Source organism: Penicillium macrosclerotiorum, assembly GCF_028827735.1.
Source record: "Penicillium macrosclerotiorum strain IBT 26536 chromosome Unknown utg000002l_segment0_segment0, whole genome shotgun sequence".
Taxonomy (NCBI): domain Eukaryota; kingdom Fungi; phylum Ascomycota; class Eurotiomycetes; order Eurotiales; family Aspergillaceae; genus Penicillium; species Penicillium macrosclerotiorum.
The window spans coordinates 1531769-1549408 of record NW_026643082.1 but is presented as its reverse complement, the minus strand read 5'-3'; the positions used below and the strand labels follow the sequence as shown (position 1 = coordinate 1549408).

General features: G+C 46.0%; 7 protein-coding genes across 7 annotated transcripts; 2 read left to right on the top strand and 5 right to left on the bottom strand.

The window, feature by feature from the left end:
- Positions 1–3029: 3029 nt before the first annotated feature.
- Positions 3030–4457, bottom strand: N7462_001705 (sulfatase family protein; the record flags this gene model as incomplete). Its single annotated transcript, XM_057073431.1, has 4 exons — positions 3030–3682; positions 3733–3862; positions 3924–4081; positions 4139–4457. Coding segments are annotated over 4 exons (1260 nt in total), but the record flags the coding sequence as incomplete, so codon positions are not given.
- Positions 4458–5776: 1319 nt separating this feature from the next.
- N7462_001704 (60S ribosomal protein uL24) lies at positions 5777–6487 on the bottom strand (the record flags this gene model as incomplete). Its single annotated transcript, XM_057073430.1, has 3 exons — positions 5777–6049; positions 6229–6341; positions 6469–6487. 3 exons carry the CDS (start codon positions 6485–6487, stop codon positions 5777–5779), a joined length of 405 nt encoding a protein of 134 aa, XP_056937071.1.
- A 3894-nt stretch (positions 6488–10381) lies between these two features.
- N7462_001703 (glycoside hydrolase family 43 protein) lies at positions 10382–12121 on the top strand (the record flags this gene model as incomplete). Its single annotated transcript, XM_057073429.1, has 1 exon — positions 10382–12121. The coding sequence occupies one exon, from the start codon at positions 10382–10384 to the stop codon at positions 12119–12121; it is 1740 nt and encodes a 579-aa protein (XP_056937070.1).
- A 261-nt stretch (positions 12122–12382) lies between these two features.
- Positions 12383–13148, bottom strand: N7462_001702 (GPI anchored serine-threonine rich family protein; the record flags this gene model as incomplete). Its single annotated transcript, XM_057073428.1, has 3 exons — positions 12383–12647; positions 12739–12870; positions 12946–13148. The coding sequence occupies 3 exons, from the start codon at positions 13146–13148 to the stop codon at positions 12383–12385; spliced, it is 600 nt and encodes a 199-aa protein (XP_056937069.1).
- A 732-nt stretch (positions 13149–13880) lies between these two features.
- Positions 13881–15053, bottom strand: N7462_001701 (NAD(P)/FAD-dependent oxidoreductase; the record flags this gene model as incomplete). Its single annotated transcript, XM_057073427.1, has 1 exon — positions 13881–15053. One exon carries the CDS (start codon positions 15051–15053, stop codon positions 13881–13883), a length of 1173 nt encoding a protein of 390 aa, XP_056937068.1.
- A 712-nt stretch (positions 15054–15765) lies between these two features.
- N7462_001700 (FAD-dependent oxidoreductase) lies at positions 15766–17204 on the top strand (the record flags this gene model as incomplete). The annotated part of the gene is made up of 2 exons (XM_057073426.1): positions 15766–16067; positions 16154–17204. The coding sequence occupies 2 exons, from the start codon at positions 15766–15768 to the stop codon at positions 17202–17204; spliced, it is 1353 nt and encodes a 450-aa protein (XP_056937067.1).
- A 113-nt stretch (positions 17205–17317) lies between these two features.
- Positions 17318–17637, bottom strand: N7462_001699 (uncharacterized protein; the record flags this gene model as incomplete). The annotated part of the gene is made up of 2 exons (XM_057073425.1): positions 17318–17488; positions 17563–17637. 2 exons carry the CDS (start codon positions 17635–17637, stop codon positions 17318–17320), a joined length of 246 nt encoding a protein of 81 aa, XP_056937066.1.
- Between the last annotated feature and the right edge of the window lie 3 nt (positions 17638–17640).

The window sequence follows — 17640 nt, the reverse complement described above, 5'->3', positions numbered from 1 at the left end:
GGGTCTATTTATATCTTGGGTATCCGCCAAGTCTGTCATAACCCCCTCTTTCTGAACTGTGCTTCAAGGGAGGTGCGACAAGTCGACCCCTCGTGCGGAGAGGTGACAGATGGGGCATGCCAATAGTCATCCTTGCTACTTGATGCTTTTGCTGCACCATAAATTACTTACATCATTTAATACTTGAGCCTTTCCAAAGTGGCTTTCTCTGCAATAAACACGTATTCCGTGACTGAAATCATTCTTTGTAGGCTGGGATGTAATCTTGAACTGAACGAAATAGACGTTGAAATCAGTAACATTATTTACATTGGGGGAAATGAGGTATGATTTTAGTGAGGCTTGGGTGCTAGAAGCTAGAGGCGATATATTTTTGATATCCCAACCCATCCCTTCCGCTTTCTGTGGTATTTTTTGTACAAATCTTTATACATCAGCAGCATTTTTGTGGTAAGGTCTCAAGCAAGTCCAATCGGTTTCATCATATGTTTCTCGCTCGTCATAAATTACTCAAGTATTTCACCGAGACACTCTAATTGCAAGGTATATTGACGGAAGAATAATGGATTATTTCTGTTGATTTCCTACTATTTTACCGGTTTTTGGGACCCTTGCTACAGACTATGAAAGTAAAAGTATAAGCTTTCATATGGAATTCAATCTGGTATTATACCGAATAATGTCTCAATAAACGCGGTCCTAAAGTTCTCCGAGCACCTGAGTAGGTAAAAGAAAAAAAAATTGTATAAATATAGAGGCATTCGTCAACATAAATAGCTGAATAGCTTTTCGGAACTACTTTGCCGGTCAGTGCGTACAGGAGTCATAGGGCGTATTGTAATATGCATAACAGGGATTTATATGACATATCACATTCAGGAACAAGCCTGATTGGATTATAACCATTCCTTGTCATTTGTCACTAAAGAAGTCGTTCTTGATCATTGTGGGGAACAGCATGTATATCCGTGGCTATGTGGGGGGAAGCTGTCAGACTACGTTAATCAGGAAGTGTGGATAGGCCTATTTCTAGCTCTCCATGCGGGGCAAACAAAAGGGCCAGCTCGGTCTAGGTCCATGGTGGCAAAGCATTGAGCCATTTCATTGGGACATTGATAGTTGTGAGAGCTAGAAACCCGGTGGAATTACTTGGCAATTGGATATGCTGCCCAGCCAGTCTGCGTACTGGTGCATCTTTCCCCGCGCCCGACCCCGCAGATCAAACGTTGTCATATGCAGCCAAGGATATCTCCCACCGTCAGCATTTAGACCATTGTATAATTTTTGTTCCGTGACTTGCATTCGGAACTGCATAGCTTAGACTTCCGACTGGTGGGCTTTGGCTCTATCTAATCCACCATACATATCTTTCTCGGTTCATTGAACAGTCTGTTCCAGTGCGCGCCATGGACATGCTGAGAATTATCTGACCATTGTGTTGTTTTGATTGTTCGAATGCCCAACTTAAAGAATTGAACCCTTTTAAATCATCAATTCCGAGTCAAGCAACAAATTCAGGAGAATGATATTATAAAAAAGCTCATCAAAAAGCCATTTACATTACATGGAGTGTTCAATCTCATACGCGTCTTCTAAACTTTCTTATTGCGGGAAACAGTCGGTAATATGCTACCTGAATTCAAAGAGATAATAATCGTATGTCTAATTATTCCGATGTGGTTTTCGACCTAATTCTCGGAGTCTGTGGGTGAGCTCGGCTTCTGTTCGGTCAAATAATGTTTCCGTTTCCTTTTAAGACGAATTCTAGGAACATAATGATGATAAGCAAATCGAAATCGTTGACTATAATTTTATTGCTTTCATCTTATTTACCGGGTGTATTTCCTCTTGTTCATTTCAATATCAGATGTCACAAATTAGACGCTTCATATAGAGTCAAATACTTACTTGAACTAATTCAAGCATTACAGTGGGCTGGTTTCCCGAAAATCTTATGCTTTTCACTCCCGAACCTTTCAAGCTCCTATCTACAATATGATCAACCAGGTCGGTGCCATAATCGCCGGCAATATCTATCAGGCGAGTATGTCTCAGCTATCGGGGTGAATATTTCGCCGGTTCTTGCTAATAAGTCACCTCCTTGTCTTTCGGTAAATAATTCTTCCCGCTACTCACTCGGTAACAAAGTACTTTAATCTTTTCTGGTTGTCAAGATTTTATATATCTTTACAAATATCTATTATGTTCTTTGAAATCGTCACCGCAAAGAGAAATGGGATACAATGGCCGAGAATATTTTACATCTTGTTTCTAAAAATGATGAACGGAATAGAATAAGCAATTAAATTTCGATTTGCTGAATCACAAAAAGTGTCAATTTTTAACGATTATTCAGTATTTAAGGTCTTCTGGTGGAAAACTGAGCATTTTATGTGTGAAGATACTCATCCTTAGCTTAAAATCAAACCCACTCATACCAAGGCAGTCCATCTCGAAGGAACTTATCTTCGCCTATTTTAATTTTAGAATCAAATTGTGGTCCTTCTGCGTGTATAAGATATCCCCGCGCGCATTCATCAAACCAAACTCGAGTTGTCTGCTCCGCCTCATAAAAGTGGTCATACCGTGCGTCTAATGCGTCTCTTAAGGTAGTAACCTCACCATTAGGGTGCAAGGATTTCCAAGGTTTGGTACATATAGCGCCTTGACATGATTTTAATACGAGGAGCAAAGAGTCGAGTCTTGTGACAACCTTCGCGAAGTCGACTCCTAGGAAATCTCGCCGTGATTTTTGATCATTCTCGTCTGATAGGAACAAGTTGTTCAGTTGATGTGGATCGCTCTGTTTGCTGTGAGCAAAATAATAGCAACAATGTTAAAAATATACTCAAATATCATACCGTCATATCGTATAATTCGTGCTCATTGTTACACCACACTGAATAGTAGATATTATATCCTTCCCCTTTGATTCTGAGAGCTTTGTAGGTGTTGTTATAGGCTGATAAATCAACTGTTGCGGTGTTAGGTTTTTCGAAGAAGAAACATGATAGGGAGTAGATAGGGATTCAGGAAACAGTACAATCATAAATTCCCTCTCCAGCCGCGAATCCCCAGTATTCTACATTGACATGCTCTTGTCGTTTTCCATGTGCCTCTTTGATGTCGTTCTGTGTCAGAGGAATAGGATCGCCGTCAAAATCATCTCGTAGTGGGATACCCAACATGTGAAGAAATGTGGGCGCCAGGTCGGTATGTGTGGTTACGATATCAGTCGTGCTATTTTCGGCAATACCGGGGCCACGAATAAATAATGGAACATTGATGTCTTCTTCGTATCCACACGACTTTCCTGGCTGAAGTCGGTGTTGACCTATGTGATAACCATTATCGCTGGAAAAGATGATGTAAGTGTTTTTCAGAATATTATAATTCTCTAAGCGATGGAACAGGCCATCTATAAGCTCATCTACAGCCTGAAGGGCACGAAGACGAGAGCGATAAAAATGATCGTTGTACTCAATATTGGTCTCGTTTTGACGCTTCAATGACTTGATCCAGTTTGCTCCTGAAGGGCGCTCTGGGTTGAAGGATGGCGTACGAGGTACCTGCACATTCTCAAACAATTTCTCGTGTCTCTTTGCCGGAATAGGCGCGCCAAAGCTAAAGGTGGGGTTCTCATCTAGTCCTGTTCCATTCATGAAGACGTTGGAGTGTGGGGCTACAGGAGCAATTGTCAGGAAAAAGGATTGTCAGCCTCGATCGCTTTACCAAGAAGATCATAGGCCTTCTGAGCTAGAATATCAGTGGTGTATTGGCCTTCATAGCTTTGCGGTTTTTCCTTGTCTCGTTGAAATGTGCTATTCAAATAGTCATAGGTGTACGGGTCAAGAAGAAAATCCTGCGCCATTAAAATGTCAGAAAGATCAAGATTTTGAAAGGTTTCTCCTTCGGGCACCCACATGGCTCGTAAATCCTGCTGGAAATGGGTGATTATAGTTGTCCACTGTATGAACGTTGAACAGCTTCCCCGTATAATATGTGTTATATTGCGCTTCCTGCAGCCAAACAGGGAGGTAGTTCTGATTTAATCCCTGGGATATGAATTTTGGATAACCGCCTGCGGTACTTTGAGCATGCGTACATATCTATCAATATGTCTTGTCAGTTAACTTACCATATGGAGGATTAACATCGGTTACATTTGTGTTGTGTGCTAGCTTCCCTGTCCATAGGGTCACTCGGGACGGGCAGCAAACGCTCGTTGTACAGTAATGACTGCGGTAATGTGTCCCTTGGTCAATGAGGTGTTTTTTGACGAAGGGCATGTATTTGAGAGAATCAAGATGAACATCTTGGTCATCTGTCAAAATAAATATAATGTTTGGCCTTGTCATGGCAGAAAGCGGATGCTGTAATGAAGGAGATTGGCCCACTGCTAGAGTAGTGAGTGCAGAAAGACATGTTACATATAGACCACGCATCTCGAACCCAACACTGAGTCATGTATAACCTTTCATGGAGCACTTTTAGAAAGGGCAAAGATTGATATATATAACACGAAGTGCCAAGAGCAAGATTAGGTGATAAGCCTCCCAAGTGACGGAATGTTCAATCTCTTTCGGATTCAACGGCGGTGCGGGGAAAGATGGGCGCTTGGTCTGAGCGACACGTCAGCGTTCAAAACTGGACAAAAATCTCCCTTGTCCACGATCCTAACTTGTCATCCTTATGAATTTGAACGTGAGCTCGAGCTGGATAAATTATACAATTAAAAGATCTTATTCCGTGCGCCAAAATCCAATGCTTCATACAACTGTCGGTGATGATTTGAATCAGGTGACTGAATGGTTATGAAATCACCTCTAAAGAGAGGCGACGCAATCAATTTCTGTTCCAGGGGCCTGTTTTTGAATAATTCAATTTCACTCGCCGAATAGTATGGAACGCTATGTGAAGACTTTCGAAGCCCTGCAAAGTTCAAGTCTGCATTCGCCCATTTAGCGATTCGATTTCGGAAAGCGGCAATGAGACCAAAAGTTCGCCTTCCAGGCTTGCCTTCGCTTTTGTGAATAATTAATTCTCACTCTATCGAATTTCAATCACCTCTTACCATTAATTACTCCCAATGGTTAAGTGGCTGCGTGGAAGTTCGTATGCAATTGATTGATGAACGATTCAGGGACAGGAATGCCCTCAATTGCAGCGCTCAGGTTGCCGGCACAAGTCTATGGGATAGATGAAGGTGTAACCACTGACTAATAATTTACAGATGCCATCCACGTGAAGTAAATGTGCTTTGACATGTAATCGTGCATGGGCAAAGCATCAAGGCATCGGAGACTAGACTTATGGCAGGAACTGACACAATTGATGGCTCCAAATCAGCAATTACTTTACGTCGCGTATTTACCTTATAATCTACGTATAAAGAGAATGTCGACGGAAGTGTCTAGTTATCTTGACACCACATATAGCGATCCAAAGGCAAGGGCCTGCGTGTGATATATTATCGGAAAAGCTGTCGAGAATCAAGCCTTAAGTACCCCAAAAGAGTAGCGCTCTAGGCTAGATCTTCGTCAATCAAGTATCCGGACGCACGATCAGGAAGAAACATTTCAACGCTGAGATTTGAGAAGCCTTGTGATGCACGTTGAAGATGGAAATAAAATTTTTCGTTTTTCATTGTATCGCCATGCACCCACTTTGGCAGGTGTATCCTGATCATAGGTTGGATCTCGCATTTTTCGAGTCTTTCAGAACTCCCGCGCCATCACAGCCATTACAATATGAACATAACCCCAAAACCCCCGATTTAAGCGGACTTGGCCTTGACCGCCTCACGACCCTGGGCGATGCGCTGAAGGAGGGACTCGCGGTCCTTGTCGAGCTTCAACTGGGTGATGACGACCTTGGAGGGGTGCAGGGGCAGGTAAACGCTCTGGCCGTTGCTCTTGTCGCGCTGGATCTTCTCGACGTGGATGGCCCACTTCAGACGGTAGACGCTGTTGACACGGCCGGAACGGCCCTTCTGGGAGCCGCGGACGACGAGAACCTCATCCTCCTTGCGGATGGGGATAGAGCGAACCTATTCAAAACTGCATCAGCATTGTGCGTATTTGATATTTATTGCGATGCTTTCTTCGAGGCTTTCCGATATGATCGGTTGAGAAAAGCCAATTCGAATGGCAATGGGGAGATGGGTGACGCGAATCAATTTCGACTTCGTGGTGGTCCGCAATCCGCTTCAGGGTCGTTCGAACGTACATTGTACTTCTGCTGGAGCTCCTTGCTCAGAGGGGCGCTCATGATAGTGCGGCGCTCGCTGGAGGGGGCCGAGAAGTGCGCCTTGCGCGACTTGCGTCGGGAGGAAGCCAAGCCTAGTCGGTGCATCAGCATATTTAGACAAATTTCGAGATGAGTTGGCGAAGATAAAAATCATAAGGGGGAAACGGAGCACGGAAAAATAAACGTCGATTGGTGTTCAAGCGATGGGTATTGACATACCCTGGTTCATGACAGTCATCTTGCCGTGAAGTGACTCGGAGGTTGTCGTTGTCGTTGGCGTTGGGGTTGTTGCGAGAGCGTCGAAGTCCACAAGATTCTTTTGTGGCCGAAAATGTGGGTTGTGCGTCACATGATGCCCGGCGTTAGACGAGGGCTGAGCCAGCCCTGTGATTGGCTGCCATGACCCTATATTTAAATCACGTGACCCTATCCGTCGATCGCCGCATTTGATTTGATCTCGATCCCAGGACGCGGCTCCTAAACCCTCTCTCAAAGCACTCCCCCTCAGAGCCAGTCATGGCTTATCTGGGAATTTTTCACAAAGCTAATCAATAGCAAGTACCTAGGCTTGTGTGGTTCCGCCATTCTATCCCCATTATGGCTATGGCGATCAACATACACTCCTTATCTTCAACAATAATACGCCCAAACATTTACATTTTCGCTGACACCCTTTCGTCCATATGCTAGAGCATCAGACTATTTTTCCTCATATCCCATCTCGAAGTTTTGGGCCCCTTTTTCTCCGGTTATTTTCACCTGTCAACCTCTTCCCTGGCTCAAGTTACGGCTGAGCGCATACCCTATTTTCTTTTCCATGTCGAGCTTTCGGAATATGTCCCCTCAATTTTGTGCGGCCGATAAATTCACTCGTATGAGCGGTGGACTTGGATCTATACATATGAATGTCACACAGAAATTGAGGAGCAGAAGCCGGTGCGAGGGCTGATGGAAGTCTCCTCCACCTCACGGTCCATAGTCATACGTATTGGTTGCGCCAGTGCATCGTTGGTACTACATCTGATTGAATTACTCTGATTCCCAATCATTTGGGCTTCATGCTTCACGTCTTTATCGGATCCCAATCGAGAATACTCTCACCTCCTTGAATGAGATGTGGCATTGCTCCTAAAGGCAGGCTTTCGTAGCTGACATGATAGTGATGTACGAAGCCTGCAGCAATCGTAATGAAACTGTTTAGAATCAGAAGATTTCCTTTGGATTAAACTGGAGTAATACCTTAATGCTTATGAATCCGTGACTAATTCATTCCGAACAATAGAGTCTGCATTTGTATATCAGTAAATTCCAAGCCTCGGTTAATACTATAAATTTGCAGCGGGCCAAATCAACTCGTAGGCCGGAAGGGGCCGTTTCGAAAAGGGGCGTTTGGTACTCAGTATCGAAACAATAACTATATTTAGAGAAGATAGAAATAGAGTCTTACGTGACTACTGTAAGTCTGCTTATATAAACCTAGGTGTCAGATAGGAGCCGCAATTTTGAGCAAGAGCGTATTGTTGGGCGGAGGTGCTTTCCTTCAGCCCCGAGGAATCTACACAGGAAACAAGCTATAACGATAAATGCAGGTTATCATTGCAACGTAACATCAGTAAATTAATCGAGATGGAATTGAGCGTAATACCCCTTCCTGTGGGTAGACGACTCATTTTTAGCCTTCTATCATTAGTAAACTTGATTAGTACGAGGACAATGGCCCCAATACCTGTTTATACTGCACGATAAGGGACTGTTTTGCAGTCATCCTTCCTACAAAACCATGAGACATAATAAAGAACTAAAAACTGTCCCGTCATTCTTGTCCTCTCAGACGCATCATACTGATTTCCACCGATTATAATTAGCAACTCCGCCTGAATACTCTCTAGCGATTCATTTATTAAACTATTAACACAATCCTTGACATGAGTGAAGAGGGATCTGTTAAAGGGATAGACATTCAGAGCTTCTGTTCTACCCAAGTCACTCGCCTCCACACCTGTGCCGTGAGATTCTTCGCTGTTTTTCCAAAGACGAGATAACCAAGACTGGACCCAATAGTGGTAGTTGCTATAAACTATCTGTATTCCAGTGTCAAATTGGTTTCAACTCAGCGCCCAGAAAGCAAAAATAAGGGCCAGACAAGAAGTGGCAAAAACATGGGAGGGCTAGGGAAGGTCTAGCTGAGGGGACCTAGCAGCGCTTGAGGGCCAAGGCAATAGGGATAGTTTCCTGACTGGGCCAAAAAAATAAGAAACATACAACAGCAGGGATTCGCTGGTGGTCACCCACCCAACTACTAACCTGCCGGCGTGTGGCTTAAGTACGGCTGAGCGGACGGGAAGCCCTGTTCTCCACACCCTGTGGTCGTATGTATCAATTAATTTGCAAGAGAGATATACATAGGCACAAAGTTACTATTTCAGTGTTGCGCGAGTACGACGACAATGGTGAGAGTGCGATAGACAATTTTCATTGCCTGAGACAACTGGCTCATTGGCAACAGCGAATAGCTATGATCATAAGCATCATGCAGTGCAGCTCTGTCATACATGGTATGGCCCCCAGATATACAAATGTTTTACTGGCTTGGACACACATAATGATACGTATATCGGTCTGACAAAATGAGTATAAGCACATAAACTCCCCATTTGAAATTCTTCCAGATTTTGCATGGTACTCTCCCGCGATGATGGCATGTATGGAATAGATCAGCCTATCAAAGTACAGGAAGGCCAGTAAGAGGAACTTATCATTATGCTTGCACAAATCGGATAATTATTTGTCACATACAAAAGAGGGATTATTAGATATTGTGAGGATAAAATCATTCTTTTTATGCTTAAACATTCCTCAACATATTAGACACTTGTATAGCAGTGACCAGAGGATACCATACTATTTCATAATTATTGAGATATTAGGTTGTGACTTATTGCGTTTTGATACTGTATTTTAGGACAGGGGGTGATTGTCTTGACGAAGTATACTAGTTATTTGACTATGTCACTCAGCGTAGTTACACCCATTGGTCAGTAGTTTGTTAGAAACTTCTTTCATTTGACCGAGCTTGAATATATATAATCATAAGTGATACTAAAATTCCATTACATATATGTGAGAGATTCAGACATACATTTCATTTTATTGAGATTTCAAGTAATTTTGCCACATCCAAGAACCAAATGTTGCGAGTGTTAAGCTTGGACCAGGGCGCTTGCAGGCAAGTCTAGTAGAACAGAACAGGTCCAGTCGGCATCAACAAACCACCCAACAAACCACTGCACACCACGCTGAAGGTTTGCTTTTCAAAGAAGAAATAGCTGCTGATTAAAGGAAAAGATATGCGGCTGTTTCGTTTCACATCTCCAAGTAGATGAAGCTATATGTAGCTGTACAATAAATATAACATCAACTGAGATCCAGCATGTTTCCCCACCACGTCACCTAGACCCCAAGACCTCATTTTCCCAGTCATATTCCGTACATACAGAGCCTTGTTTGCGTATGCTGAAATTTCAAAATTCAGACCATAGATCGGAGACTCGAAATGTTAGGCAACCGGAAAATGTCGAAGAGACCAGCACCTTGGCAATGATTATCCTCATTACCAGAAAAATGCAACCTTTAAGACCTGACGATATCAGAAGGCGCCAATTGTCATAAGTTAAGTACAAGTAGTACGATTTGCAGCATAAATTTCAAATTTAAGTCTTTTATCTGGGTCATACCCCGCTTTAGATCTCTGCCTATAAAATCCTTCTACATCCTTGTCTCTTGCATTGATTTGATGCTTTGGTGTAGAGCGAGCATTCATTGATTTTTCTGTCTCTGAGATAGATCTTACATTAAGCGCATACATTACAAGGTGAGACATCCTTTGAATTTAGCCTATTTATATGACAATTCATATGAGCTAATAGAAGATAGTAGAGCTGTTGGCTGAAAAGAAGCGGGGTTGATCAGCTCTATTTCGGAAAATTTCTTCATGCGGGGTCTTTTTTCCAGGGTTCAAGGTAGCATCTGGAGGTTAGGTATCAATTGTAAAAAAATTTAAATGGGACCTTGCACCAGGAATAATGGAGAATATCCAATTCATCCTGGCTATGTCCACTAGATCTCTTTCGCCATGGCCTTGCCTCGTATATTGGTTTTATTGCTCTCTTTTCAGATCTTACCCGGCGTGCGTTCCATTACCGTGCACAATACCAGCTACCAAAATCCTGTCTTACCAGGTTGGCACTCTGATCCTTCCTGTACCCGAGTGGATGAGTTATTTTTTTGCGTGACATCAACCTTCGATGTTTTTCCAGGGCTTCCAATTTATGTTTCAAAAGATCTTCTCGACTGGAAGCTCGTAAGTCATGCATGGAATCGCGAAAGTCAACTTCCTGGATATAGTGCGGGGACTGCAGGCCAACAACTGGGACATTATGCAGCAACTATTCGATATCATGACGGCACCTTCTACGTGATCTGTGTTTATCTCGGGGCACCATCTCAAACAGGTGTTCTGTATTCTTCGAAGAATCCATATAATGACTCTGCCTGGAGTGATCCCGTTATATTTGACGCCGGGTCCATTGATCCAGATCTCTTCTGGGATGATGATGGCAAGGTCTATACGGTCATGTCAGGTATCACTCTTCAGGAAATTGATATTCAGACCGGAAATCTCAGCGACGCGGTGAGTATGTGGAATGGTACAGGGGCAGTCTATCCTGAGGGCCCTCATCTTTACAAGAAAGATGGGTTCTATTATCTTCTCATTGCTGAAGGAGGAACTGAATTAAATCACTCAATCAGCATAGCGAGATCGACAAAGATTGGGGGCCCTTATATATCATACCAAAATAACCCAATATTGACAAACAGAGGTACGAATGAGTACTTTCAGACTGTTGGACACGGAGACCTCTTTCAGGATGCGAATGGAAATTGGTGGGGTGTTTGTCTGGCAACTCGAGGTGGACCAGCTTGGAGGGTCTATCCAATGGGAAGAGAGACCGTCCTTTTCCCAGTGACTTGGAAGAAGGATGAATGGCCGGTTCTCGAGACTGTCCGAGGCCAGATGACGGGATGGCCATTACCATCACCCACTCGGAATATTCCTGGAAAAGGCCCCTTCAACTCTGATCCTGATGTCTATGATTTCGAGTTCGGCACAGATATACCACGCAATTTGGTACATTTCAGGGTCCCTCAGAATGGAGATTTTTCTGTTACTCCTAAGGGATTAGAGATCACTCCCAGCAGAAGTAATCTGACAGGTTCCTCAGACGATCCAGAGCTCAATGGACAAAAAGGTCTCGGTTTCATAGGCCGTCGCCAAACTGACACCTTTTTCACATTCACGGTTGATGTCACTTTTAATCCCACGTCTGTTGGGCATGAAGCTGGAGTGACGGTATTTTTGACGCAAATGAACCATATTGATCTCGGACTTGTTCTTCTTAATTCGCAGACATCCTCTCAAGGCCACCCATCATCCCGGCTATACTTCCGTTTCAAAACGGAGGCACAAACTATGGATAATAGTCCCGTCATTCCAGCTAGTCCTCCACCTCCAAAGATTGTCCCTGTTCCGCATTCCTGGATAGGAGGAAAAATCAGGTTTCAGATCAAGACAATCAATGAGACTCATTACGAGTTTTCCGCAATGCCCTCCGCTAATCCAAACGCTGCGATCCGCATTGGAATCATGTCGGCTCAGTTTGTGAGTGGAGGTAGCGGCACATTTGTTGGAAGTTTGATTGGTATGTACGCTACCTGCAACGGTATAGGCTCTGGTTCAGAATGTCCTTCTGATACTAGTAATGTGTATTTTGACCGTTGGAGGTACACCGGAAATGGACAAGCCATATTTTAGGATCTGAAACTCTTGGTAATAAATGAAGATGTTGACGTCAAAGAAGTCTATCTAGGGACTGGAATGAAATTAATCTCGAACTTTGTTGCAGCCTCTATCTCGTACATCCTCACTCTTATCTCTCGAGGAACGGCATTCTTCATTTATATTACGCACTTAAACCCGAAGAACGTACTCATCCGAGCAAGCGGCACATAGTTTAAACAAGCACGATACGATACGGCCAATCACCTCGATGCCAAAGCCGTACCCCAACATCAATCAAGGGTTCCCTTGTAGCGCAAATATCATCCCGACAACAACAATCATCGCACCCTCAGCAACGGGCAGCCCGAAAGTGCGTGCTCCAGCCCCAGTCTGCGCATCAGTGCTTGAGCCCGTCGCTGTACCAGTGCTTGTAGCCGTGGCCGTAGAGGTGGCCACTGAAGCAGTGGTACTATCTGCATGAACGACAATGCTGAATTCTCCGGACTGAGCGAGGGTATTGTTGGATGAGACATCTTTGAAGGCGAAGATGTAACCGGATCTGGGTTATTTTCTTGTTAGATGTAGCTGTTCCAGTACCTACGCAATAAGATTGAATTCTCTATCGCGGAAGAAAAGGAAAGCTAACTTACCCAGGAAGAACGTCAACGCTGTCGAATGTGTACTCATCGTCCGAGGTTGTTAGGTTGGATGCGATTTTCAGATACAAGCTGGGGATTATGTCCTTGTTGAGAAGATAGATGTTAAAGGTGTAAGGGTCGGAGCTGCATCCATTAGGATAGGATTCTCGTTGACCTCTCAAACTGGGATGGGAATGGAATGTGCGACAATGGTGCTACCCACTCTGAGGAGGACCATTCGACCTTTGTCGTTCCCGACAGATCGAGCTCCGAGCCGTTCCTTGGGGATAACGCAGACAGGCCTTCCAACAGGTTGTGTTAGCTGCGTTGGACAGTATTAAAGTCGGATGCGACAGCCGGTACGTGCACAATGCCGAAACAGCGAATTTCGCAGGTCCGGCGAGGGTAGGAAATCGGACCATCTTCGAATATGACCTTGAGTATTACTGTGAGAGTATGCTGGAAGCTGGAGTATCTCGCACGAGATCTCTGAGATGTGTCGTTGTGATATCTCCATAGGACGAGCTCTTGGGCTTCATACCCTACGGCTGTACATTACGACAAAGATACAAGAGGTTGGCAGGAATACCGTCTATTCCAAAGAACCAGCATTGCATTCCCACAAGAGGTTTATTCCCAATACAAGCAGTGATCGACAACAACGTGCTCAGACTTTCGCAGGCGACTATGGACAAGACGCAACAAGCCCGGTTGCAAGGTATAGCCGCCGAGCGAGTTGAACGCCCATTTCTCTGATATTCTACATTGCGTCAAGCTTTCGTTGGATCTTTCGAGAGACATGGCGTCTTGAATAAAGAGTTCACTGCCAATCATTATCTAGCGCAGAAGGGGTGGAAGAGCGTTTGGGGTTTTGGACGGTAAATTCTGGGGAGTCAGATTTTCGATTACTGGTATGACTGCTCCAAATTGATGGTCGAGCATTACGCCGATTGGGGTTTTGTGAACTGCAACAACCCGACGCGCAGAGAGCCAGTTGGGCCGTTGTCTATTTGGGAACCTGAGATTTTGGGGATAATATGGCCAAGTAGGAGAAAGATATCAGAGATGTACGCAGATGGTGTGATGTAGATATATGATCACAGTTGAACTCTTTCAATAGCATGGAATAATTATCTAGCACAACCATCTTATAATCATCTCATCTGGCCTTGCAAGAACTTGGGCGCCTCATAAGTCAAAAAATCCTTCCCTTTGAAGAACCAAACCAAGCATCCAAACAGGGTCCAACTACCGAGATGCCCTGTCCCCGTCGACTGTCCCACAGGGACGACCATCATCTTCTTTTGTGCTTCTGTTGAGTATGTCATGATCCGGGAGCTCTGCTCAATGGCCGCCACAATATTCGATGCTACCGTCTGTCCCTGAAGAGAGACTCGCGAGAGCAGTCGATATGGATGGCAAGTGATGTCACCGACCGCATACGTGTCATTGCGACTTTCGCCGTTCTCGATGACTCTAAGCTGTTCGTCAACGTTGACCCAACCCTGGGAATTAAGACAGCCCTTTGGGATAAACTCGTTATTCGGAACGGTGCCCGTGGTCGCGATGTACTCATCAGCGATGTACGTCTTCCCACTGGACAATTTGACCTTCCACGTCTGGGTGTGGGATTCGTACACGGCCTCCTCAACCGCGGTCCCCGCCAAGACCTCGACATTTTTGCCCTTCAGAAGTGACATCGCCGCTCGCTGCATAGGCGCAGTTGCCCCCTCTAGCAAGACATTTGACCGAGTTACCAGTGTAACTTTCTTCGGTCCTGGCGCCTCGGCCAGTTCCCCGGCTATTTCGACGCCCAGGGGCCCCCCGCCGCCGATTACAACCGTCTGGGCGCCTGCCAGCTTTGCCTGCGCCTCATATATGGCTTTCCTTATATCTTCGAACGCCATCACCTTGAACGGAAGCCGCATGCCCTCATTTCCGAGCGTTGCAGGCGTCGAACTTCCAGATGCGATCACGAGGTAGTCGAAATTGTACGAAGACGTGGTAGTACCAGCAGGAGAGCTTGCAGACAGAGCAACGGCGACTGACTTGGTCATGTAGTCGATCTTGGTCACTAGTCCCCTGACGAAGGTGAAGGAGCCCGTGGGATAATCATGGAACGCGTCCGGGATCGAGTACAGGTATTTGCTTGGGGGTAGGCTTTGGGGCTTGACGAGGAAGCGGGGCGCGGCGATATTGAAGTAGTACTCATCCGAGGGGCTAATCAGCGTGATGGTGGCTTTGAGAGTTTGGCGCAGGAGTTTCTGACTGACCGCCAGGCCTGCGTGTGAGCCGCCGATGACTATCACAGAGACGCGTTTGGACATGGTGGTGGGCGGGTTGGTGATATTCGCTCAGGATGTAGGGAGCACGCTTCGAGGACGCTTCACCAGTCTTATTCTTGAAAGAGAGGAGAACGGCCCCTTTTGCGCTACAGGTCTGGAGCGGACCATTTGAAGCGTTTGAAGATCCTCCGGCGGAGAAACGTTTAATTAAATCTTGAACCAGGGCGCTTTATGGCAAGCCTGACATGCAAGCTGGATGAAATGGATCAACGAACAAGCCAACAAACCACCACACCCCACGATGGAGGAAAGCCTCCATAAGAGGAAGCAGAGACTTTCTGAGCTAAAAGAATGTACGAGTAATATTTCTCCCTATCGGAGATATGAGGCTATATCTGTAAAGACAGTGTACTATGAAATCTGCTCTCCAATCAGAGACCACCTAGCGGAGACCCACTACAACAGTTAGGCTTTTGGCTCATCTCGGTACAACTTCTTCGGAGGATCTTCCCCAGACAAGCAGCGCCAATTGGCTATATATTCCCCACAGGCCCCAACAGCGCTCTGGTAGTCGAACCGAGGGCCAAAATAATCTCCCAAGAACTTCTATAATTGCACCATTCGACCCACCATGGGCTTTTCTCCTCTAAATTGCCCAATCTATGATCCCTCGGCGCAAACTTGCATGGTACAATAGAAAATCGATCCTAGTCCGCAGAGTAGAGTCTAATTGACTAGCAACTCGAGCCCCAAAATGAGCAGCCGAAGCACCAATTTCAAAGTCATCATCATAGGCGGAGGTCCGATTGGGCTTTCGGCCGCGCACGCCCTACATCTAGCCGGCATCGACTTTGTCGTCCTTGAGCGCCGTCTGGAAATCTTCGAGGATAAGGGCGCCAGTCTCGTCGTCCACCCTCATACCTTGCGCGTCCTGTATCAGTTTGGTATCCTCGACAACTTGCTTCCACGCGGCGCGGAGTTAAACCATCACCTGTCGTTTACAGCCGACGGACACGTCTTCGCCGAAGGGAATCGCTATGGCCTGATACGTGAATAGTGAGTTCTCTTTACTCCGTATAAAGATGCACCACGGCTACTATTCTTCCCTAGAGATTGCGACTAATATCTGTCTCGTTCTCTAGCCACGGTCACAGCCCAGTAGTCTTCCACCGCGCCGAGCTCCTCGAAATAATGTACAATGGCCTCCCCGAAGCAGCCAAAGGAAAAATTCTCACGGGCAAGAAACTGACCGGCTTAAAAACTACGCGTGGCGGCGCCACCGCAACCTGCGCCGACGGCAGCATTTTCCACGGCTCGATGATCATCGGTGCAGACGGCGTTTACAGCAAGACCCGGCAGATAATGCGCGACCTCGCCCTGGAGGAGGATGCGAATCGGTCGTGGGACCCCGTGTACCCATACACAGCGGCATACCAGCTCCTCTTCGGGTCGTTCCCATCGCCGTCGCCGGCGGGCCAGGGGTATGATATCCAGTCCAAGGGGAAGGCGATCATGTACTTCAGCGGGCTGGAGCGCGGGTGGTTCTTCCTGTATAAGCGGCTACCGAGGCCAACGAGCAAGCGGACGAGGTACACGCAGAAGGACGTTGACGCGGTCGCGGCAGAGTTTGCCGAGTTTCCACTGACACGGACAGTCAAGGTCAAGGATGTCTGGACTCGGATGTTGGGGGCAGGGCTGACGAATCTAGATGAGGGGATTGTTAAGCACTGGAGATTCGGGAGAATTGTGCTTGTTGGTGATGCGTGCCACAAGATGACAACGCATCTCGGTCTGGGGTTTAATCATGGAATTCAGGATATTGTGGTACTGTGCAATAGCCTGCGCAAGGCTGTTCGAGCAGCGTCTGGGATTGGGGGGCCCAGTGCTCAGGTGCTAACAAGGATCTTCGAGAAGTACCAGTCGGTCCGGATGAGCTCTGTGTGCTCGCTTGAAGGGGACGTTACGAAGTCTGGGCTTGAGACGAGAATGCACGCATGGCACAACCCCTGCTACTATCTGCTTTCGCGGTACCTGACGGTGCCGCACGCGATTGAAGTCCTGTTCATGAAGTATGTGATGGCGTCGGAGTTTCGCAAGGGCCAAGTGCTGGACTACGTGCCTGGGGAGGAGCGGATGAAGGGCAAGATTAGCTGGGTTTATCCTATGAGTCCTACCTTGAAGACGGATTACTAGTAGCACGGCGCTCTCAAACAATCATTGATTCGTACTTGGCATACCCTGGCGTATTCAGCTCAATCTTTGGAGAATCTTAAGCCTATACTACTGTGAAAGTTCACAACCGCTCTTCAGGCCCCTCTTTTCCCCTTTGACTGTGGTAGAAGAATATCGCTCACATTGAGCCCGTCGTGATGGGCCAGCACCAGATTTGCCTGCAGCCACGGCTCTGCCAACTGATCTACCGATGCATTCTCCAAGACATCGAATTCTTGCAGTGGCCGAATAATGGTGTAGCTAGCCTCTACCAGCGCATATTATTCTGTTGAACACGTCAGCTATCATGGACCTACTACATAATCCAGGGAAGGGAGACTCGCATCCTAAGCAAATTCGAGAACCGCCATTGAATTGCAGGTCCTCCCATCCTCGTGGTGGGTTTTCCGCCCATCGC